At 42.1% G+C, this 24,745-nt stretch overlaps 1 protein-coding gene across 2 annotated transcripts; it reads right to left on the bottom strand.

The window, feature by feature from the left end:
• Positions 1 to 1,274: 1,274 nt before the first annotated feature.
• On the bottom strand, positions 1,275 to 20,587 carry LOC115369035 (noelin-2-like). 2 transcript variants are annotated; one of them, XM_030065548.1, is made up of 9 exons: positions 19,943 to 20,587; positions 16,320 to 16,469; positions 13,725 to 13,880; positions 9,725 to 9,944; positions 8,067 to 8,173; positions 3,961 to 4,137; positions 3,190 to 3,363; positions 1,899 to 2,239; positions 1,275 to 1,471 (listed from the first exon to the last, which is right to left on the bottom strand). In XM_030065548.1, exons 1-8 carry the CDS (start codon positions 20,084 to 20,086, stop codon positions 1,919 to 1,921), a joined length of 1,449 nt encoding a protein of 482 aa, XP_029921408.1. In that variant the 5' UTR covers positions 20,087 to 20,587; the 3' UTR covers positions 1,275 to 1,471; positions 1,899 to 1,918. The 2 variants fall into 2 exon arrangements, with proteins under 2 accessions (XP_029921408.1, XP_029921400.1); XM_030065540.1 differs by having other exon boundaries at positions 1,275 to 2,239.
• Between the last annotated feature and the right edge of the window lie 4,158 nt (positions 20,588 to 24,745).

The raw sequence follows: 24,745 nt of genomic DNA, 5'->3' as shown, positions 1-24,745 counted from the left end.
GATCATAGATGAGGCAGAGCTACCAGCCTTGGTGTGTTTTGAGTAAGGGCCACGACTCTCACTTTCTCTTGACAGGAAAAAAAAAAAAAAAAAACCTCACACTCTCTCCTTCTTACTACTATCGCCTACATTTTCACCACCTACACATGTAACCCACAGCAACAGTGCAACAAGTTCAAGCCCTTCCTCCGGGAGGCCATCCTGTGAAACACGGGGAATCAATAAATGAAGTGGTGTCTGAGGTGTGGAGGTAAGACAGGCTCAAAGAAAAGCAAATTACAGCACTTAATCAAAGAATACTGCAAGAGATCACAGACTGATGATATTTAACAGAGCTAAAGTACCTGAGGTTGGATTTTTCTTTTTAGCTTTATGCATTCATGAAGTGTCTGTTGTAAAGAGAGAAGATTTTTGTCTGCCCTGAGTTATGTTCACCTTGGAGAAATGAAACACATGTTTCATAATGCTATTAATTAAACCGTGGTGAATGAAAGATGAGGTAAGAGCAAAAAAATAAAAAGGGGAAAAAGTAGTTAATATGATGGAGTGATCTCGGGTTTTGCGAACATACTGTAGACCCGTCCGTGAGGCCCGAGTTAAAACATCATCACCACGGTCACCATGGCAACAGAATAGCCATTTGTTAAGTTCCCTCAATTAGATCCATGTACTAAATGTTAATCTTCCTCCATATTTTCTCTGTATCGATTCATCATCCCCATATGTTTATATATTCTGTATGTATCATGCAAGTTTTTGGAGCATTAATGCATATATTTATGTCCTATTATATTATATGTTATGTGTGGTGTGTGTCTATGTGTTCCGTGTGTTTGGTGAAACTCCTCTCTAAATAAGTTTTATTGGTTTTCTCTGGGTTGTGACCCTCCATTTCCAGCCTCATGATAACCTCTTAAATCGTAATGAGCAGGACTGCCTTTGCAGCCACTCTTGACCCTAACTCAGCGCGACATTCTCCCTCGCCTCAAATCATCCGTAACCCTCTTGGGATCAATTCACACCAATGAAAAACATCATTACACAATGAGAGCTCGCACCAAAGAGCGATACTAGGAATTAGCCCTAAGAGTTATGGTATGGAGATCTCTGCAGAGAAACAAGAAGATCCAGAGTAGATTCTGACTCTATTCAGTGCACGCACTCACAGACACATGCAAATATATATGTTTGCATTAAAAACAGAATAAACATGAGGGCTCTGTTTGTGTCCCCTCCACCCTCCCTGTTTCCAGAGAAGACAACAGAGACTCAACAAATTTTAACAGTAAGATTTATTGAACAAACAACCATGCTGACTGAACACGTCCACGACCACATCACAAACCCAGAACATCTTCATCTTCACGGGGTCCACTCGTCACTACTTGAACACCACTGGGGGCTTAAAAGTGAGTTGAAATTCAGTTTGTGAGCTGCGTTTTTTGACGATTTGACCTCATCTTCCACATCACTTCCGAGACATGAGTGGAATGGAAAACAACAGAAATGTAAATGAGCTCAAACTGCACATTAACTTCTATTGAACCATCAGCGTCCCTCCCTCCCGCCGCCCCAGTGTAGCAGAGGTGTTTAATTTTGATCCACACCATGATGAGTTCTCTTGTCTGTGACCTTTAGATTTGTGTTAGACAACCATCTATTATGTCTAATAATTAGCTCGGAGAGCTAACATACTCCAGAAGTACACAGGAGACCCAGATTAACACACAGGCAGAACTCACTCTCCCATTGACATGAATGGCAATTGAGTCTATGTGTATATGCATGTTTTTTGTGTATGTGTGGGGGTGTGCATCCTTTCCATTTGCCCACGTCCCAAGCATTCGTGCCATTTCAATGCACCATCCCTCTACCTCTCCTGTAACTCTCTCTCTTACCACCTCCTCCTCCCCCTGATCTATCCATCGCTCCGGATGACGTGAAACAGTGTGACGTTGTAGAGGACCTGGTGCCCGTTGTTCCAGGTGTACAGGGCTCGCTCCCTGGGGTTGTAGTCCATCATGCTGATGTGGGAGTACTGGTTGTGGAAGGGGATGTCAGTGTACTCGTACGTGGAGGAGTTAGTGTGGTAAGCGAAGTGGACCTTGGACCCGGCCAGGTGGGAGTTGGTCACGTAGAGGGTGCCGCAGATCATGAAGGCTTCCCCTGCACTGCGCTTAGGAAACCCCGTGTCCCAACTCTGGAGCACCTCCAGTGAGCGAGGGTCCAGACGACTTACCTGGAGACAGAGAGGGAGGGTGGTTTCCATGCTCATGCACACACAAAATAATATTTTGTTGAAGGGCTGGACAGGTTCCTTCATTTGGTGAAATTTTAAAGAAACATTAATTGAACAAACTAAGATCCGAATAAGGAATGTTTCTAACTAGGGTCCAATTTGATCGCGTGGTTCCTTGCAAATAAAAGTGACCTGTTCTGCGGCTCGCTCTCACCTTTGACCTCCCTGTGGACCAAAGCAATTTCCCTACAGCGATCAATACACTATCACAAATATGCTTGCGAGGAAATTGATCGTGATTGACATTCACAACTCAACCTCTAGACCTTTTTCTTTGCCATTAGAGGCCTTTCTCTAGAATTAAAGGAGCCTTTTGTTTTGACCCTCAAAGTGAAAGCAGGGGAGGGACTGTGGATTACACAGTTTTCCCTCCACTCATTGGACTTTGGTGAAACTCTGGGGAATGATGTGAGTCGTTACTCTATTTCGAAAATACCCTAATTTCCCATGGTGGGAATGGTTTAATTTAATGGTTTAACTGCCTCTTTGTCCTACAATATCTGATGATTGGATTGTCACGAATCTTGAGTGAATCATGTCACTTGCTCCATTCTGGTTGTTAAAATTATACTGACTGGACAAAGACTGGTGTTACATTTTTGTTTATGTGTTTGTCTACAGTGTGGCATCAGACTTTGACAAGACCTGGAGGCATGATGTCACCTCTGTGTTTTTTTTTTAAACACTAACTGGTTCAAGGTACTTTTATAGGTCAAAACAATGGCGTTGATGTCCATGTTTTGTTTCCTGATTGGCCCAGATGGGGAACACATTATTCGTGGAGGACATGTTTTTGTTGATTTGTTTTATCCGGCCTTAGTCTGAGATCATAAGATGGACCATTTTCAAATGCTCTGAAAACATTTTCCCCTGCCACATGTGGACCATACCAGTATGTTTCCAGCATTCGGGATGGAGGTGTAAACAGCCCACAGCCCCGTCTCATCAGCCATGAGGTCAATGTCAGAGGATCCACCCCAGCTGTACGGGAACGTGTTGTTATAGCCGGCTCCACTCAGGCTGCGCTGGAGCACCACGCTGCGGGAACGGAAATGGTACTGAACCTGGCAAGGCACCAAGTTATGCACACACACACACACACACACACACATGTTTACTTGGGTCACTTTGGGGTACATTACATAGACTTATATTCATTTCCTGCAGACTTACTTTAACTCCATTAATAAAGACTACTTTCCTAATCCTAACCCTAATCCAAATCCAACCCCAACCTCAACCACTGACCGAAAAAGCAGCTTTTTGGAAATGGGTGAATGCCTTTTTTCCCAACTGGATAAGCTGTCCCCAATTAACTGGTCTGAGCTCTGGTGTGTGTCCCCAAAAGTAGTCAAAAACACACGCACAATGGCTTGTTTTCCTCAGCAGCCCTAAACAGGGTCATTGCCAACAACGGATCTACAGTAACCTGAGATTGATGCCACTGTTTTCTGATATGACACTTTATCCTGACTAAACAATCATCCGTGGAAGCAACAAGATGAGATAGGAGTTAAACGGCTTTTGTTCTGGGGAATGAAGAGGCATGAATAATGAGCAAGTCCTGGATAGATAGGCCTGCAGTGGAAAAGGGGCTATTGTAGTCAACTGAGTACCAGAGCATTACTGGAAACCAGCGCCGATTCTAGCCAATCCCTTACCAGGATGTTGCTCTGGTGCTTGTTGTAGTAGAGAGAACCGTTGTAGACCACATGTCCGGTTCCAGCCCAGGGGTGGGGCAACAGATGCTGCACAAAGTTCTGCCCCTTGGTGAAATCGCCCATGGTTCTGTACTCCAGCACACGCCTGCCCTTATAGTAGCCATCCATAGACCACACCTAGCGGAGGGAGGAAGACAGCGAGGGAAGGAGGGATGGAAGAGGAAAGAGAAAATTTACGTCTCACCCTTGTGTGGAGAGCCGCATAGCTCATTTGCCTACAAGTGCGTAGACCAACTGTGAACCACTTGGCTAATGTAATGCCTGCACATGTTAGCTGACACTTACACACATGCAGTCCCAGCATGCGTACAAGCCTTAACTAAACACATTACATAAAGGTCTGAAGATTTATAGATTTGCTTGACACCAAACCCATACTTGGCACAATAGAGCAATTACAAGAAGCACTATGGATCCGAGGCTTACTGGTTCAATCAACCCATGAGACATTACGCTTTTATCTATCATTCTTCCAGAATATTTTCTGCAAAGCTTTCACAATATTGACCTTGTGCACACAGAGAAAAACCTCCCTGACAAAAAGGAATACAGCGCAGCAATGACTGAAAAAGAATAGCATTAAGTAGAAAAAGAAAACAAGACAGTACCACACTTGCAAGTTAAAAAATCTGCTGTGACTGAGGATGAATTGAAGATGCAATCAAAGAAGTTTGCAACCTCACCTTGGAACCACCCTCTCACATACGCCATGTATTCATCAGGAGTCATTTGGCTTTCCATGCCCTCGATGACATTATCCACAGGGTGCAAGTGGGTGCAAGGGTCCAAATTTACCACCGCCAAGTGTCAAATGATGGTAAAATTTGTCTCTCAGAGATAAAGCAGAAAGAGCCAGCTGGTGATTTTCAAACTTTGTCCCTGCTGGCCACTTTCACCTCTCTCATTGCACCATAAACCAGTAAAATAAAATAAAAAAATAACATAACATAACATAACATAACATAAACAGCAATGGCTCTGTATCGAACAGACTTTGAGTGGCTATATAATAATTTCAAACCATGAGTCATACACATAATGTCTGTCTAACCATCTGCGACCTTTTTTTTCTTGTTTCTCTGCTCCTGGGACAGCTAACCAGCCCTTATTTTCAGCTGAGGATTAACATCAAAATGGTAAAAATATTCAAACACAGTGTGTGGATCTTTTATTAGTCATATTATATTGGATAGATAGATAGATAGATAGATAGATAGACATTTTCCTGTCGTGAGATTTATTTGAAAAGTCACAGCTGAGATTTGAAGATCCACAATTTTCATGTGAGGACTTTTAACCCCCTTTTTATTGATTAGATGCTGCTCAATTAAGAGCCGGCGAACTGTAGAAGATTATTTTTACCACACTGTAACAAATGCTGAATAACAGAATAAGGGTGTGATGAAAAATGAAACTGGAAAATGTAAGAGTAATGAGAAGAGGTGTAAATATAGGACAGTGAGCAAGGAGAGGAAGAGAAAAACAAGACGGAGATAATGGGAGAGATAAACAGGCAGAAACAGAAAGCGATGGGAGGAAGAAGAGGTGGGAGGGGAGGAAAATTGAGATGAGACGGGATGGAGGATTAATTATCCAAAGAAGGAAGAGAGGTGAAATGGATGCAAAGAAAGGAAAGTGCGGAAAGGCAACATCCATGAGAGAGAGAGAGAGAGAGAGAGGAGAGGAGGAGAGAGAGAGAGAGGAGACAGGAGGAGAGAGAGAGAGAGAGAGGAGACAACAGAGAGGAGAGAGAGGAGAGAGGAGGAGGAGAGAGAGGAGAGAGGGAGAGAGAGAGAGAGAGAGAGAGAGAGGGAGAGTATTCTTGGTATAAAGATGCTCGTTACTCTTTTTGCAAAAAGAAAAATTGCAGAGGGCAGAAAAGAGGAGAGATAAAAAAGGGGATGAGAGAGCTGACAAAAGTTTCCCTTGATGGGATAAAAAAAACAAGGATTTCTCTTTTGCAGTGACAGCATCTTTTTAAAAATATAGTATAGTTAATATACAGAACCAACATAGCGCATGTATCGAAGGCTCGACAGAGAATGGGAGATTTTCAGTCACAGGTAACTGATTACAGTGATTGTGAGGGTCTTAAATGACATCCAATTAAACTGTTTAATCAACACATAGCTTGTGGTTTATAAAGACAATGAGACAGACTGATTGCAACCTCACTTTCTCTCTCTCTCTCTCTCTCTCTCTCTCTCTCTCTCTCTCTCCCTCACTCCGGCTGACAGATTCTCTCCCTCCTTCCTCCTGACTGTAATAAAATACTTCCCTTTCCTCCATCTTCTTCACTCCCCACCCAAATTCTTCCTGCTTCCTGTCCCACCCCTGACGAATGTCTCTCTATTGAAGCTACGACATTCCAGTAAACTGCATTTCAAAAGAACATGATGCTTTTTGTATTCCGCCAGCTGTAATCCTCCCATATTTGAATGCACCACTTGCCTTTACATAAACAAGCTCCAAACTCCGATTATAAAGCGAATGGTGCATGGTAGGGAGGGAGTTCATAAGATGGTTAGTTTTTCGCTTCCATTATCTCGTACACGGTCCTCAAAGACTGCCACGCTGACTTTCTCTCCTCCTCCCAATCTGGCCTGCTCCCAGACTCCCTTAACGTCGCCTCTGACCTCTATGCCTCTCTCCACACTCCTTTCCCACCTCTCCTCTGCTCCGTTTCTCTTTTTAATCCTGTCCCTTGCTCCTTTTACTCTGCCGTTCTAGTCCATACTCCCTCTTCTTCTTTCCTGTTTGTTTCCTCTTCCATCCCTCTTCTGTCCTCACACTTTACCAATAAGCCTTGCTCACTCACTCTCTCTCTCTCTCTCTCTCTCTATCATCATAGACATCTTGACAGTTCAGGGGATATCCACACCTCAGCAGCTGTTCTCAAATGCAGCGACAGGTGTGTGGGCAGGCGTGCGTGTAAAAAAATATATAGTGTGCGCATGCATGCACACACATTCTAACTCTCTCTCTCTTGCACACACACACACACACACACACTCACACGCACACGCACACACACACACACAGATGAGCTAATAAAGAATTCATAAATGCCAAACTGGGACCCTGTGCTGACATTGTAGTCATGGATACCAAAGGATATATGAGAGTAGCAATAAAAAATTGAGATATCCACATACTGATGATCTGTGAATGTCACTTCATGTTTGTGCGCTGTTATTTAAACAGAAAAAAAAAGCAAGAAAAGAGAGGAAAGAAATAAAACGAACCTCTTGGGATTGACAAAGTTAAAGTATATAACAGTTTTGCCGGCTGCTATGACAAATCTTTGATGCTCAGTGTTTGAGAGCTGCACTCCATCCAGATAAAACCTTACAACCTCACAAATTGTCTGGAGCCTGCATAGAGGAAGCGAGCCTGCAGAACAGTGCAAAAAAGACAGAGATCGGGATGGTATGATGGCAAAGAAAGAGCTTCCTTTCCAGTGCAGACTAAGGGTGACAGACAAAGAGAGACGGAGGAGAGAGAGAGCTGTTCTCCGCAGTCCAGTAGCTCCACAAACGCTCCGATGGCTTCTCAACAGAAGAGCTTGCACCCCTAACCCGGTTACTGTAACAACAGTCACACTTGTAACTTGGTGACAGGAGGCAGTAACTGGGATACTGTTGCTGTATATAGCTCCCTCTTGTCACCGGGGAGATGCTCTAATAGGGAACAGGCAAGGGTCACCATGGCGATATAAATCACACCTGGCAACTGGGAGACAGTCGCCTTGACAACTAGCTCTAATATGTGCTCCCCAGAGAAGAAGAGACAGAGAGAAAGAGAGAAAGAGAGTGTGTGGACGGGGGTGAGGTGGGGGACGGGGGGACGGGGCTGCAGAGGAAGCAGAGAGAGAGAGTGCACACAGCACACAAGAGGGGAGCAAGGCAGGGAGAGACAGGAAAAATAGATTAAGAAAAACTTAAAGAGCCTTGCCACCTTGTAACCGCACTCACAACACCTGCGACACTTGTCTCACACACACACACACACACACACACACACAAACAAACACACTGTGCGCCTACCCTGCTGTCAGAGCTGGGAATCATGGCGTCAGTCATCCAGGAGCCAAAGCGGGACCCTGAGGCTCTTACGGTGATGGGGCTGCTAACTCCAGTCAGACGACCACAGCCTGTTAATAAGTGATAAATTGTGTTTAATCTGTCAGGAAGATGTAGATAGATGGCATTGGAATGCAAAAAAAAAAAAAAAAAAAAAGCCAATATACAGTGTATTTTGCATGTACAACATGAGAGACTGATCAAGGCAACAGTGGAAATGCAGCATCCGTCCGGGATCTTGCTTCTGAGCGATGTTATGTCGGCAGGTGAAGATACCTGACCAGTGTGTTTATGATCAGTTATCACCGACCGTTTTCCCTGCCTCAGCCTGGCCTCCTCAAATTTTGCAAAATGAGGCACAATGCATTAAAATGCAAACACGTGTTCCGTGCATGAAAAAATGAGAGAAAAATATGTTTCTCCCTCCACGGACGGATTACATGGAGGAGACGTGACTGGAAACAGACTGTTGTTTGATATTGAAATAACGTGGTGGAAAGTGTCACCGGAGAAGTCGGGTGGTGGATGGGTGCGCATGCTCGCCTTGAACTTTGACAACCTGGACTCAATTCTAATGCATCTCATCTTTACAGTTTTACTTAACCCCTTACACTCTGACTTTCCCTTAAATTTCCCAATAGGAACTTCAGTCTTTAAAAAAAATCTTATATTTCATACTGTCCAACATCACATGCATGTTGTGTGTCTGCTGGTTGTAACACTTCACATGAAGCTTATATTGTGGGAAATATCCAAACCCATGATGCCATTGTTGTATGGCTGCAGCATCACATCAAATATCTCGATGTTTTATGCATAATTGTTTACACATCTCCTTGTAATTAAGCAGCAAATTTGGCATCTTTTAAACTTGAGGATTTCTCCTCGAATTTAGAAAAGTGCTGTGGCTTTGAACAACGCTCAGCTGCACAGCACACATTTATAATGAGGACCCACCAATGGGAGCGGCAGGGTTCAAGAGATTAAACTTATCCATTAGCCAACCTTTTCAGTGACAAACAAAAATGGTGTGCTCAATTAGTAATCCAGCATGTGGTATTCTTCCATAATCTTTTCATGGTGGAGGTGTTTTCACTTAATTGGTGTCCACAACATGTAATTGAGTAATGATACCCGATGCAGAGTGCTATACTGTGCGATACTGGCAGAATTAAAAGCACACCAGTGCCACTACTGCATGGTGTAGCACAACCTCAAGAGTATAGAAAATGAATCTGCATAGAAAAATAGCTCTTTCATGTTCGACATGTCATCTGTCACTTTTTATCATGTTGCAGGTAAACAAGGTGGAGTGATACATGTACAGAAATGGAGTGCCAGAATGCCCCTAAGCCTCAAAATGTGAGATCTGAACTAAATTTCAGGGTTCTTGCTCATTTCACAGAGTTCCATCAGACTGTGTTGTGCTGGCCATTTGAACAGAGAAATGTCAATTAATCAACGTCAAAGTAATTGCTTCCACGTTTTGATTATTTTGTTTGTTCCCATTTGTGCTAATTAACTGAGCGTAATTTTGATAGACAAAGATTAAAGTAATGCTGTCATATGTTTTGTATGCCATTACCAAAATATTTAGGGTGTAGTTTCGGTCATGGACGTACCCAGTTTGTTCATGCAGGCGTGCAGCCTGGTCTCCAGCAGTAAAACCCTCTGCTGCAGTTCCTCGTAGTCGTACGCGCCTATCTCCTCCTGAATGGCTGTCAGAATGATGGACAGGTTGAGGAGCTCCACACGCAGGGTCGCCAGCGTCTGCAGGTCAGTCCTGTACTGCTCCACCACTGACAGAAGGGGGCGCAGCTGAGACATCTGCCCCTTTAACTCCTACAGGTGGAGGAAAGAGACAGAAGAGGAGGGCAAGGCAGGGAGGAGCAGACAGCGTAATGAGCTACAGGCAGAAAATGTTCGAGGTAGAAATATCAGCTCAAAGAAAAGGAGAGGAAATTAACATTCCTTCTTTATAATAGAAGGTGGGAAGGAGAAGAAGAGGAGAGAAAGGCCATAGTTTGGCTTGGCTAATTACACAGTGAAAGAACAAGAGGGAAGAAAGGGGAAGTGGTGAGGACAGAGGGAGAAAGAAAGTAAAACATGAAAGGAAGAAAAGAAAAAAAGGTTCAAGGTTGAGCACTAGTCTAGGGAGGAGAGTTGGATGCAAAAAAGGGAGACGTGTCAAAGGGCAGTAAACAGAGGCATGCAAAGAAAGGAGAGAAATGAAAAATGTTATCACCTCCTCTGAACATCTCACACCCCCACACGCAAACACAAAAACACACACAGCACACACAGTCTTGGCAGCCAGTCAAACACTTTGCGTGGCTAATCCCTCCCCTGCTATCTATTCCCCTTCATCTGCCTCTAATCTCTCACCCCGTTTCATTCCTTTATCTACCCCCCCTCCCAGACTCCGCCTGCCCTTCACTTCCCCTCTTCGTTTATTTTGCTTGCTCCTCTCATCCCTCTCTCCCACAGTGAAAAATTGCAAAATGCAATAGAACATCTCTCTTTATTTGTAATTTATGTATTTTCTTTTTCTTTTTCTTTTTTTTTGTTTTCTTTTCCTCATCTCTCTCAAACCCTCTGTCTGTTTGTCTCAATCTCTCTGTCTACCCCCCCTCCTTGATTTCCCCTCTCCCCTATGGGATAAGGATACTGTTCAGTTATTGATAAACGTAGTTGCACATCACATAAATATTCACTAGTTCTGCCTCTCAGAGCAAGTGGAGAAGCTTATGACTGTGAGAACCCCCAAGGAGCAACATGCGCGCACACACACACACACACACACACACAGAAACACACTCTCTAACTGCATAAAAACTTAAAAACAGCCCCCAAAGCCCAGTGATGTTGTTGTGAAGATGCTCGGCAAAAGATGAAAGGCAGCAGGGATTTATGGGAAGGCAGTAATGTTCTCGTTCTTGGAGAAGTGGGGGTAAACCATAATATATATGTGTGTGTGTGTGTGTGTGCGTATGTCTGTCTGGTGATCGGATTCATTCCCACAGCCCACTGAAAGTCTGCCATCCCCTAACCGAGATTATTTAAGTTGGTGTGATTGGAATAATTCATTCCCGGCAAACATTTTGATGCTGACATGATAGCATGAACACTACATCAAAAACATGGAAGTGGAATCAAAGTGGAGACAATGTGCATAGTCATCCAGAGCCGCTGCCTGCGCTGTTACAATTAAGTCATCATTCAGTAATCCCTGTGTTGGTGCCACATACCTGCCAAAGAATCTCAATGAGGTTAGGCGCTCTTACCGGCTGATTATGGAGGGATATCCGTAGATATAGAAAAAATTATATGGTGATATCTTTGTACGTGTTTACATTTACACTTTTCATTCATTTGACGCTATGTTTGACTACAAAATGCACTTAATGCACGCATACCTTACTTGTTCAGGACCTTAATACCAAAATGGTTTCAGCTGTTTACTTTACCAGTTACTGCATGTAAAAAGTAATTAGTTACTAGGGAAACTTTTTTGTTACTTTTAAATGTCTGCTTCAATTCTGTTACTAATGCACACATGGCTATGCAGTATGTATATATATATATATATATATATACTGTACTATACTATATATGCACTATGTATACTGTACTATATATATACTATATATATATATATATATATATATTTCTGTATACACAGATTACTCTACATCCTCTTCACACTTTTAGTGTATTATATTATTATTATTATTAGTAGTAGTAGTAGTAGTAGTAGTAGTAGCAGTATTGTTGTTATTATTATTATTATTGTTAGTAGCAGCAGCAGCAGTAGTAGTAGTAGTATTGTTGTTCAAGTTTTTGTTTCCATTATAAAAGCAGAAGGACTCAGTTACCCATTCTGCTTTTACTGCTCTGCTGATCTGAGGTCAGCTGGTTAGCTTGTCTCACCTGTTGCCAGGCTACAGTATGCATGTCAAACAGCCATAACAGCCACTTGATTACTTTTGATATGAAAAACTGTCCAAACTTGATGAAACTGAGGAAGAAGAGGAAGAAGAGGGGGGACTGTCAGAGATCTTAAAATGATAAGAGGTGAGATTTTCATCATGTCCCAGATGGATTTATGGATACTTTTAGGCCTAATTTGACCAATCTAATGTAATGTGTGTGTGTGTGTGTGTGTGTGTGTGTGTGTTTCATCATGTTTATTTACATGTCTGCCCACGTTTTGCCCACGCCTGACATTAGAACAGGAAACTGGGGGGAGAGGCTGCGTTTGTCTGTTATCCTCTGCAGTTCTCCTACTGTTACCTACTATTTTCATGCAAAACAAAAGTAACGAGTAACAAGTCCAATTAAATTTCAGTGCTTGTAGTTGCAATATTTCACTTGAAAAAGTAATTAGTTACATGTTTAAGTATCGCCAAAAGTAGTGCAATTAAAATAGGTCAACATGTTACTTAATAGTGCATCATTCCCAACTCTGGCGTATACAAATAACTGTAAACATAACTTAACACATATGTTAAACATAATGGAACTACAAAAATAAAAACCTTGCCATTGCAACACATACATCATATTTGTTTACAACCGTCAGAATACAATATTCTAATTGCAGTCTTGATCTCAAGTCTCAGTCTGCCATCCAAATACATTCAAAACAGTATTTTTTTCCCAGCTGATGGGCCTGAACGCATCGCTGGCTCCTCATTGGATCCACGGGCTCTGAGCCTCTGGTGTTCCTGTGATACTCCTCTTCGAGCTTGCTAGTCTGTTGTTAGCACACACAGGCTTGCTCGCGGCATCATGAGAGAAACCAGCCAGCCTGAAGAGGAGAGTACAACTCTAATTTAAGAAGCAATGTTTGGAGGATATTTGGATTCCTCTCGGTAAAATGCAAGACTCAGCCAGTGATTTTCTCCTCTCTTCTCTGTTGCAAATGTATAACAACACCCCAGCTGACACCATTCAACGAACTGACAAAATGCATGTTGTAAGTCAACCACAGAGGCTAAATCGGTTTAGACAGCATAGCCAGTTATTTGAACCCTGCTTTTTGGGTATTTAAATTTCATAATGTCATGATTAATATTAATATTAATAAACGTCAGTCAAATTTGAACTTCAGCCAATTGCCAGTTGAGTGTAAAGGTACCAAGAGTGCTTTGTGACCACGAGTGTAAGCAATGCAATTTCAAAATATTCCTAAATTAGGCATTGCAAATGTCTTTAGAGGAGGATAATGCATTTTGCCATATTTTTTAGGTCACAAGGACACACACAATGCTTTTATAAATTGAGACATTTTTCATGTAAACAAAACCAAGAGTGCTTATGATGAAAACTACACTGCGTAATTGATGGAGTCGTAGAGGGAGTGCAGTGAGGCTGCAGTGTTGCTCAAAACGTCTTCACACTGAAAAGGACGTGAAGCCACCAAATCGACAGCTGGGAGACAACTGCCCTCCTCATGAAAGGTGCTCGTGTGTCCGGGTGCAGGCAGGAAACCTAGGCTTGCGTGAAATCAATGTTTTCACACCAAAGGTTACGTGTTCCCTGCAGCTACTATCTTCCTGTGTGTCGTGGTGCATGTGTGTGTGTGTGTGTGTGGGTGTGCGTGTGTGTGTGTTTGTGTACCTGCAGGCCCTTCACAGTCAGAGAGCGGGGGTTTGCAACATAAGTGTGTATGCGTCCGTCCACTCCTCTCAGCAGCGGCTCGGAGTCTCTGACATACTGCAGGTCTCTGGATGTCCGCAGGTCTACCACCTCCATGGACTGACTCACATTCTGGACCTGATTCACATACACACGCACACACACACACACACACACACACACACACACAGACACAGACAATAAGGTACTCAATTCATGACATTTAACGTTGCCCAGTGTGCCTCCACATAATATTCTCCTATCAATATGGTGCATTGCCAGAAACATTAATCACTGGTTTTGGCTGTTGTGAAATTACTAGCACCTGTTGTTTGTTTACACACACCTGTTGTTTGCCAGCCAACATGGCCACATGGCGGTCTAATGGAGCAGTGAAAATTTCAACCACCTTTGCCTGACAACACGCCTCCGAGTCACAGTGATCATGTTTCTCTTTGAAGAAACTTCTCATTAGATGTGCTTATCGCTGACATGCTGACACGCAGCGTGTTCACCTGCGATTTGGGCATCTGTCAGGGGAAATTCATATCGCTCTAAAGCTTTGACAAACATTCCCATGCTCTCTCTCATTCGCCGCCGCCACATAATTCAAATCTCTTTGATATCAAATATAAAAATAAGAACGAATGGGATCCATTACAACAATGACCCAGATAGCCAGAAGTGATAAACAATCTGACAAGTAATTATACGCAAACAAACAGCCACCCGTCTCCCGCTGCAACACATGCTGATAAAGCCGGAGACAAGGCGGAATATCAGAGCACGACGGGCTCGCGCACACACACACACACACACACACACACACAAACACACACACCCATAGACACACACACTCGCACTTACACACAGCAGGATCAAGGTGTCACTTCCAGAGACACACTGAGCTAATTAAGATTCATAAATACAGAAACCTCCCAACAGGAAACAGGAGACAGGAGACAGAGAGAGAGAGAGAGAGAGAGAGAGAGAGAGAAAGCCTAGCACATGTGAAGTAAAACAGAAAATTAAAATATAAAAATGACACCCATGCTTGTCTCTTCAAACACACTCGCCCCACACCACCTACACCACGAGGTAAAGGGACTCACGCAAAAACATGTGCAGCTATAATGTCTGCATACAATCAGTGAACAAAATACCAGAGGTGGGTGTAACTAATTACATTTACACCTTTTTTTTTTTTTTTTTTTACTTAAGTACATTTCTCCTTGAGCATTGTACTAAAGAGTCTAGTTTGAACTGTGTACTCTGATCCTTTTACAACTGGAAAAGATCACAATAAAAATGCCTACTGTTTTGAAAACTCGTACATTTTAAATGAACTATTTTTTACTTTGACTTCAGCAGATTTTTTACAGCAGTTTTTCTTTTTTCTTTTTTTGTTTTTTACAGCAGTTTACTTAAATAAAATATCAGCAAAGTTACAGTACTTCTACTTAAGTAGCAATTTTCTAGCACTCTTTCCATCACTGCAAAATGCACACAGAGACATGGAAAAACAATATCAACAAACACATAAAAAACACCTTTATGAAAAAACAAAAAACAAACAAAAAAAAATCAAAGGGAGACAGCGAAACTAGAAATAAAATCAAACTAGAGGTGAATTCTTTAACTAATTCAGCAAACAAATACAAGGTTTTACTGAGCTAAAGCTTGTTTTAGTAGAAGGAATGACAGCTGTCAGGTGTTTCTATACTATTTACATAAACACACTTTATTAATGTCTTATTATTATCTTTTTACTTTGTTTTTCTATATCCAAATGCCTGCAATGAGAGAGAGAGAGAGAGAGAGAGAGAGAGAGAGAGAGAGAGATAGAGTTATTTCTGGTATTCTGGCATACCACAAGCATTTCTCAGGCTCTCTTATTTTTGTAAAGACAGGCCAGGATGTAGTGGACCACTACAATGTAACTTTGCACAGATCATGTCGTTTTATAGTGTCTCATGTTTGACTTTTCATTTTCAGAGAGACTACATCAGGATAAGGGTACTTAGCGGTGCTCTGATGGCTTTCAATAATGCATCAGCTTCTGTCATAAATCCTGTCTCTTTCCCACTTTCTCTCCACCAGTAAAACACACATTCATACACACACACACACACACACACACACACACAGAGAGAGACAGACTGTTTCTCAAATAAGTTTCAGAGCTGCACTCATCAATGTACAACGAAAGTTTTTTTTTTTTTTTTTTTTTTTTTCCCACCCATCAGTCAATCTGTCCTAAGAGTTTAAACTCTTTCACTGTGTTGAATGAGTGGGAGTCTGGAGCGGGCACAGCCACTGATGTATCAGGCATATATCTGTCAGTCAAGCCAGCGAAACCTGAGTGTGTGTGTGTGTGTGTGTGTGTGTGTGTGTGTGTGTGTGTGCACACGAGAGAGAGCGAGAGCAAGAGTGTGTGTCTATGTGTGTTTCTGTAAGTGTCAAAACAAAGACAGTCCAGTGAATATTTCATTCCAGTACACTTCTCTGCACTGCATTGCAATGCTGCCCACTGAAACGTGCATAAAAGTACACACACACACACAAACATAAACATACCTGTTCAGTCAGCAGGCGTAGTTGTCGGCTCCGAGGGTCTCGTTTGCAGAGGTTTTGTGCCGGGGCGACCACTGTACACACACACCTGCCGTCTGGATCAGAGGCGGTGCTGTACACCTGCCAGCCTTCCTCTGACCCCGGGTACAAGCCCTGCATGGACAAAAAGCCTCATTATATCGTGGCAGAGGCATGCAGTTACTGTAAAACATACCTTGGTTGAGTAAAATCAGTAAAATAAAACACAAAGTAACCTATGTGTGTTTCTTTTTCGCTCCCTTAAATTATCAGAGAGAAACACTGATATTCATGAGATTTACATCGAGTTTCAATCCCATTTCCTCCAGTTCGGGTCAGATTATGACATTTCGACTTGATTTGCAATGTAAATTCAAATGTAATTTTTGACTGAAATAAATATGCAGCTGCTAAAATAAGATTTAACGCTTTAAGCCCTTAAGATATTTTCTTGCCCTACATTATATTTCAAAATGCATTCATTTAGAATATCTTGTGGGATAACGCTGTATATTATTGGTATTCTGTAAAAGAGGAAGGGAAAGCCGGGAAAACTGTGATAGCAAGATAAATTAACAATCTTTCCTTCATGCGTCACATTTAAAAAAACAAAACAAAACAAAACAAAACAAAACAAAACAAAAAAAAAACAAAAATGATTTTGTTGAAACGGGTGAGAATTTGCTCAAAATGTATTTAAATGTTACTCTGACTCGGCTGTAGTCAGGTTGGAGGTTGGAGCAACATTTTTTTTTCTAGACTGTCATGTTGACAAATGTGATACCAGGCCCGACTGCTACATCCCAAAGAGGTTTTCGCAGGGCTGTGCATTCTTGTAACATAGTGTCACTTAAGCTGTCCATTTATGGATGGCATTTACGGAAACCTGGCGGGGGAACTTGTGGCACTCTCCCTTCTTAAAGTCTACCATGGAAATCAATGTGTAAATTACACATTTCTCAATTGTGGCAAACACAAGTGTGACATCTCCTACATGTTGTGTGTCCAGGAGAGCTAGCAGCATCACTGAGGAGCTCCCACTGTCTGCATTCACAGCCTGAGCTGCTGTCATCTGGCAAAAGTCAGCAAGTCCCCAGAGCTGGCAGGAATCTGTACTAAAATGATTTATACCAAACTCACAGTCCATACTAATGTTCAGCTCCGCTTCAGCTGATGGGCAGGATGAACGGCCACATTTCTCTTGGTAATGTAAGGACGTTCTTGCTGCTGTCATCTACAGTACTTATATAACTTACAGGAAATCAGTGTCAGTCTGTGCTAATCTAATAATTTCACATTAAGTATTCTCCCTCCAAAATAAGCCTAAATTTGATTCAAAAAGTAATAGTGATATCAAAATGTAGACCCTTTGAAATCTTTTTGTACCACAAGAAAATGTGCAAATACTTTCTGAATGACTGTATAAACCCAAACTTGCAATAAAACTGCTGAGGGAGTCTTCACCTTTTTTTCACCTCACGCAGCGAGCCGCGAAAATCCATGACAGCAAGTTATTAGCTGTTTCAAAATCCCACCTAAGTTGTGATATAATCACACATGCAGGGGATGAACATTTATCTGTTTTTGGTTGTTTGGAGCCTCATTAGCAAGCACTGAGGCGACAGCTATTGTACTGGAGTGTTCAGCTTGCAAAAACATGCTGGAGTTAATTCACAATAAATATAGTGACTTAAAGATCATATTTAGGTGAGATTTAACTGTTTGTTTCTTTTTCTTATCCCCAAATTTTAATAACATATGACAACAATCTTAAGGCGTATTTGAGCTCGACACAACACACACTCCAGTGTGTCACAGTGCCCGGGGAGGCGAGTGCAGCCAGACGACCTGCCCTAAAAACCTTGAAAAAGAATAATTACAACAGCAGAGGCTCGGAGCTGGGAGGGAGGGGAGTGTTGGGAAGGAGAGGGGAAGAAGAGAGGGCCTGCATGAAGGCAGTGGCACAAATCAATTTATAAATCAATCAAATACTGTGGGTTGGTATGGTAACCCTGAAGTCCTGTTTGTGATGGAGGGACGTTATTATATGAGAACCAAGAAAACAGATAATTCAGAACGGCATCATTTATGCCTCCCGCTTGCGAGATATGAGAGGAAGACATACAGCACCTAAAGGCTCATCTCCCAACGGGGAAAATGATGAAGATCTACTTCGGCTCAGCGTAAATACAGCTAATAGAGCGCTAACAGATCTGGAATGAAAACGCGGGCTGGAAGCAGATGACATTTCATTATTCCTGCAAATATATCCTTCAACAATTGATAAAGCGCTGGACAGGGACCCTGGATGATCTAAAACAAACTAAAATGAAATAAGGCTTATTTTTGCCCTAATAAATAATAAATATCTCCCTCAGGAAATAATGATCATCCCCCTCAGTGAGCAATCTTTACATTCACACATCAGCAAACCAAGTCATAGCAGTATAACAGGTTTAAATCTCAGTGATTCTCTCGTTTGTACCCAGCATCCTCCCTGTCATCTCTTTAATTAGCAACACCGCACCTATCACACCTTCTCCGTCTGTTCTCCACCAGTTTCTGTGTGCGTGTCTGTGAGTGTGAGTGTGGCTGTGTGTAGGCGTTTACTTGCGTGAGACTGTGTGCACTTGCTGAACTTGCAAAGTACCACTACAGAGCAGCTGTGGGGTGCTTCTTGAGCCAAAAACATAAATCACGCAACGCGGAAGCGCGCGCGCACACACACACACACACACACACACACACACACACACACACACACACACACACACTATCACAGACTTAAGAAATCTGTATGTGCAGTTAGTCCAGAGCATCTACATGTCTGGGGTTGCCAGGGTGTTGCTAGGGCAACAAATCGTTGGCTGTCCCATGGGTGAGTCAGCCTTCCCCAGGAGAAATATCACCACACTATGTCTGACAGAGAGCAATCTCATTACCCCCTTGAGAGAGAGAGGGAGAGAGAGAGACAGGGAGAGAGCGAGTGTGTGTAGCTCTCTGTGCACCAGTGTGTGTGTGTGCACTATACATGCATGCTCCCTGACTCATGTTAGCAGAAATGGGATGATATTCATTGGTGTTATTTATTCTGCACATTAGGAACACCCTGTCCTCTTTTGATTTTGTCCTATATATTTTATTTATTGAATTTCTTTACCTGTCTTTTGTGCATTTCTCTTTTCCGCACCAGTGAAGAGATACAATATAGAGTATGCTGCAGGTGAATGCACCTAATGTGTTGATTCCTAAATCTGATTCTTCTCTCTCCTCTCGGCTCTCATGCACTGAGCTGCATTTCAGTGACAGCAGATATTTTGCACTGTTACAGAACATAACACGTTACACGTTACATACAGACAGTGAGTGTTAATGTGTATAAAATATTGTGTAACATCATAAAGCATGTTAGATATTTTTTTTTAAATGGCAAGAAGTTACTTCAGTCCATGATAGACCACATTATTGTTTTTTGATCTGTCGGCTTTAGAAAAATTGAATGATGAACTTCAGACAGCAAAATTATTCCAAAACAGACAGATAGCATTTTGGAGATGAGCGCTCTATGTGTGTGTGTGTGTGTGTGTGTGTGTGTGTGTTTTACATACACTGACAATCCTCTCATGTGTGCCCTCAGGGGAGATGATGGTTCCATTGAGTCCAACCAGTGAGGGGAGAGTCTGGGACATCCAGTTAGTCACCATAGCCATAGTGCTGAGCACCGCACCAATCTTTAACATAGGGACACTCATCCTGATGCTCACACATTCACACACCACAACACACACACACACTCACACACTCACTGGCTCTCACACACACAGTCCAAACTGTTGAAAGCAGTCATGCCATAAACTGCAGGTATGCACATTTAAACATTACGCTACATGTAAACGTTGACTCAACAGTTTCAGATCCCACACTCACTCACTCACACACACACACACACACACACACACACAATCCTACAAGAGTCCAAATTCAGTGGCTCCTGAAGCTCAGTCCACAGCTGGGATTGTCCCACCTCAGGGGTCCTGGTCGGAGATGAAGTCCTGTCTGTGGTGCTCCTACACGCCACACTGCCACAGTTTAGAGAATAAATCCTACTGCACAGTCCGTCCGGATGCATCCATGTGAAGACACAGCAAACATCCAAACGCCTTGCTAAGACTGTGTGAGCTGCTCTCTCAGCACCTGGACACACACACTGAGCGAGAGGAGCTCCTGCTGAGCTTCATATTCCATGTGCTCCTTCCCTCGCTCGGCAGTAAGACGCTGTGGCTGAGCCAAACGCTGCTCCCTCATTTATCCCCCAACTCTCTGCCTCTGCCTCCACCCCTCTCTCTCTCTCTCTCTCTCTCTCTCTCTCTCTCTCTCTCTCTCTCTCTCCCTCTCTCTCTTAGAGTCACAGACACTCACACACACCCCTCCATCTCACTCTTAGTCCTTGTCTTACCCATTCCCTCTTTGCTTGCACCTTGTTATTCTTTCTTCTCACAACACATATACATGAAGGGGGAAAATGATGGTGAAGTATAGAAGAAAGATGATAAAATCTCCACATTTCTTTCTCTTTTCTCATCCTCTTCTGTTATTATCTGTTTATTCCTGTTTCTATCTTCTTTTTCCTTCTCTTTTTCTGTGCTTTTTCCATCAGTTTCCTGGACATTTATTCATCTCTCCTTGCAACCCACTCATTTATTTCATAAATGCAAGCACCTATAAACACACAATACTCTGGACTGACCTGGCCTGTGTGTGCATGTGTGGGCTGCATGTACACACGTGTGCTTTTACACATGAATATTGCAAAATGATACCATACTGCCACCGAGTGGCAAGCAGGGATTTCAGCCTGCCACCCCTGTTACACAAGATTCCTCACAATTAGACACAGCATGACTATCTGAGAAAGAAAGTCCAAGATGCCCAGAAGCGACTTCATTTGATCTGTCTCTGCAGCATCTCTGTGTTAGCAAAGAAAAGCCCCAAAAAGTCCACATCACACAGCCCAACTTTCAAGCAATCCATTGCTATTTATAAGTGAACTTAAAAGAGAGCTCTGATGTCTTCAGTGAAATGTGGTCTGTCAGCTAGATTAATACCTAATGTGTGAGAGAGTGCCTCCACTGGAGCTATGATACAAGATGAAGGTCTCTTTTAACATGCCACCGAACTAAAAAGAACATGGTTGAAAATTGTGTATGCCGATTGTTCTATAATTCACGCCTTTAAGCAATTACGTGTAGACAATTTAACGAAACAACACTGAACGTTTCATTTCGGCTGAGCTCTCATGAGCTTTAACATTCTCCCGCTTTCAGAGCTCAGTCAAGAGCCCCTAAGATACAGATGTATAATATATTAAACAATAACTCCCTTTAACTGATATGCTGAACTAACATCAATATTTCAGTCAGCAGCACTTAGAGATAACAGTCTTTTAGAGACTAGGGGGGTAAGATACAGCTGACATGACAGCTGAGCAGAGTAAAATACCCTCAGGGTGTTCATGGTCACCGGCTCAGGTGCAGGGCAGCGGAGGCCACTCGCCCTCTCTCTACTGAAAACACACATAAGCTCACGGTCATGTTAATCTAGTCCCTCTGATGTTGTGAATCATAAAGCATTTCATTTTTGAACAAAGTGCAGTAAAGGCCCAGTAAGATCTTGGGTAATAGCAGTCAATGATTACGCAATAAGTACATTTGTAAAGTCAATTTGAATTAAACTGAATTGATTCAAAAGAAATGCAGCAATTTTTTTTGTGCTTTTCCACATAACAAAACGCATGCTTTACCGATTCTATTTTATCTCAGCGAGGGGTGGAGGGGGTGGGGGTCTGATCCAAATGACGGGGCTGCTGCTACAGTATTTATCACTCAAAAGCCCAAACTTCAGTTTTTCAACTCTTTGAACTCGACCACAGATATTCACAGGCAGAGTAAAATATTCAGAAGAAGATATAAGGTTATATTATCTCTTGTGTGCCCAGGTTAATAATCCATCACTGTGCACTTTAGAGCCCAATCAAACTTTCTCACAGACTATATGTTGTACAGTTATGTGTACTTTCTAGGATTTCCAGCATGTCTGACCAACAGCAGCGTCACACACCCTCTGAGCAGGACTCTATGGGACAGAGGACCAGAGCCACACAGAGAGAGAGGAGCTTAGGGGTATAGAAGGCATTTTCTTACCTTACATGAAGAAACAGGGAACAGCAGCAGCACCCAGAAGACTGCAGGCGGACTCATCCTCTTCTTCCCCCTTTCCTCTACTTCTCATTAGTGTTGTCCCGGGTTTGCACTGCTGTGACCCCCCTCCCTGTAACACTTGGGAGAGCCTCCAGTGTCTGTCTCAGGTGTTTCCGGTGTAAACTTTGCTTTCTTGGGCTCAAGTTTATGCACTGCTGCTGTGACTGGACGGGGCAGAGTGCAAGAGCGACTGGATCCCCTTCAGCTGTGGAGCAACAGAGTCGGGATGTTGGCTGCATACTGAGGAGAGCCACTTGGATGCTTGAAGGAGAGGACAACTGACTTGGACAAGGTGAAGTGGGGGATGGAAGGCAGGAGGAGTTGGAGAACAGGATGATTATCTGTTACGTCAACAAAGGCAGTAGACATCTTACTGAGCTGTGTGTGTGTGTGTGTGTGTTTTTCTGTGTGCAAGGGCAACAGTTTGTGTGTGAGACAGCATGTCAAACTTGACAAATTTGTATATTGCATATTCATTATATTTTTTAGTGTCATTTAAGGGAATTTGGTTTCTAAGGGGAAGAAAGCATGAAAAAAAATACACCTTTAACAAAATAAGAGTTAAGTTGCAAAAATAGATATCTCTTCTTGCATTCATTGCTAAAAATAATTCTACAATTCAAAAATGATGCAAAACTCAATGGTGAAATACTTTAGTGTATATAGTTATACTTATACATATTCACATTGTTGTTATTTCTGTGTATTATATATGTGGTGGTAATATTATTATAGGATTAATTCAGATATTTTTACATAATACACTTTTTACAAATTTCTAATGCACATATTTTTACATTTCTTTTTTCTTTTTCTATTTCTTATATTTCACTTATGCTTGTATATATTTTTCTCTTCAGAATTTGAGCAACTGCAAGTGACCCAATTTCCCCTCAATCAAGTATTTCTTATTCTGAACCTGAAAATATTTTTTCCACATATTATTGAGAAAAAAAGTACACTGGTTGGCTAATGGCATAGGATTTTTGATTCAGAAAGTATGTTATGTGAAGCCCAGGGATGACTGCTACAGTATTTATCACTATGCTTTTAGTGATTTTAAACTTTTCATATTTTCTAGATGTTTTTTTCTTTCTGTATTTCTATGCCTTTGTAAATCATTTTGAATTGCTTTGTGTATGAATGATGCTATACAAATAAACTTGCCTTGCCTTGACAGATGAAACTGAGCCAAAACAGCTACAATGGGCATTTTGTTGTATGGATGAATGTGCATTGTCCCCTTTTGAAATAAATTAAAAATGTATATTTGGAAGCATTACATGTAACAGTCAGTTCTTTTTTCTCCCAGGAATAACTTTTAACTGTTTTTGCAGATGAACTCCATAGTACAGAGAAGAAGATACTGTATCAGTCAATATCAAAAACTATATGAGAGAACAATGGATGCGTCAAGGGATGACAAAATGATAGAACGAGGGATATGAACATATGAAGAGATTAAAGCAAAACAAATATCAGACCTTCCTTCCTTTCTCCTCCCCCTTTGCTGTCACGTTTATCTCTGTGGCCATTCCCATATCTTCAGTGCTCAAACAGGGGGAAAAAAATAATAAATAATATTGAACAGAGGCAGACCAACTGTCATGCCTGAGGGAGATTAAAATTTGGTTGGTGTTCTGCAAAAACATTGAGACTCTAGGAGTTTTTAAAAAAAAATAATATGCAGATTGCTCCACTTGCTGCCACCCTTGGTGTACTTCACCATGAAGTGGCTGAGTTTCACACTCATGTCACATCATCTATTTTTCATGAGTGAAAAATACCAGCTCAACGACCCTGGCTGTGCTCCGCTCATTCACTTTCTCTCATTAAAGTTTTACATTATTGGAGTTCTTCAGTGTATGTATACACAGAGAGACAGAGAGATAGAGAGAGAGAGAGAGAGAGAGAGAGAGAGAGAGAGAAAGAAGAAATGGGGTCATCAAAAACGGTGAAATGTATGAATGAGGGGAGATTGGACAACGGAGGGAGAATTATGAATGATGTATGCTGAGACTGCAGAGCACAATGAATACAGAGTAGTTACACGCACACGCACACACACACACACACACACACACACACACACACACACACACACACACACACACACACACACACACCTTATTATATCCGATCAGAGTGTGGAAA

The sequence above is a fragment of the Myripristis murdjan genome, chromosome 1 (assembly GCF_902150065.1).
Source record: "Myripristis murdjan chromosome 1, fMyrMur1.1, whole genome shotgun sequence".
In the NCBI taxonomy this organism is placed as follows: Eukaryota; Metazoa; Chordata; class Actinopteri; order Holocentriformes; family Holocentridae; genus Myripristis; species Myripristis murdjan.
Note: the sequence above shows the minus strand (reverse complement) of the source record. Positions and strands in the feature narration are given on the sequence as shown.

What these genes read in the sequence shown, in the direction of transcription:
- LOC115369035 (XM_030065540.1), bottom strand. Translation starts at nt 20,086, where the DNA reads ATGAGTGTCCCTATGTTAAAGATTGGTGCGGTGCTCAGCACTATGGCT. An exon ending in CACATGAGAGGATTGTCAGT is followed by an intron (nt 16,470 to 19,942) that starts GTATGTAAAACA and finishes TTGTCCATGCAG; the next exon opens with GGCTTGTACCCGGGGTCAGA. An exon ending in CGCCTGCATGAACAAACTGG is followed by an intron (nt 8,174 to 9,724) that starts GTACGTCCATGA and finishes ACTTATTAACAG; the next exon opens with GCTGTGGTCGTCTGACTGGA.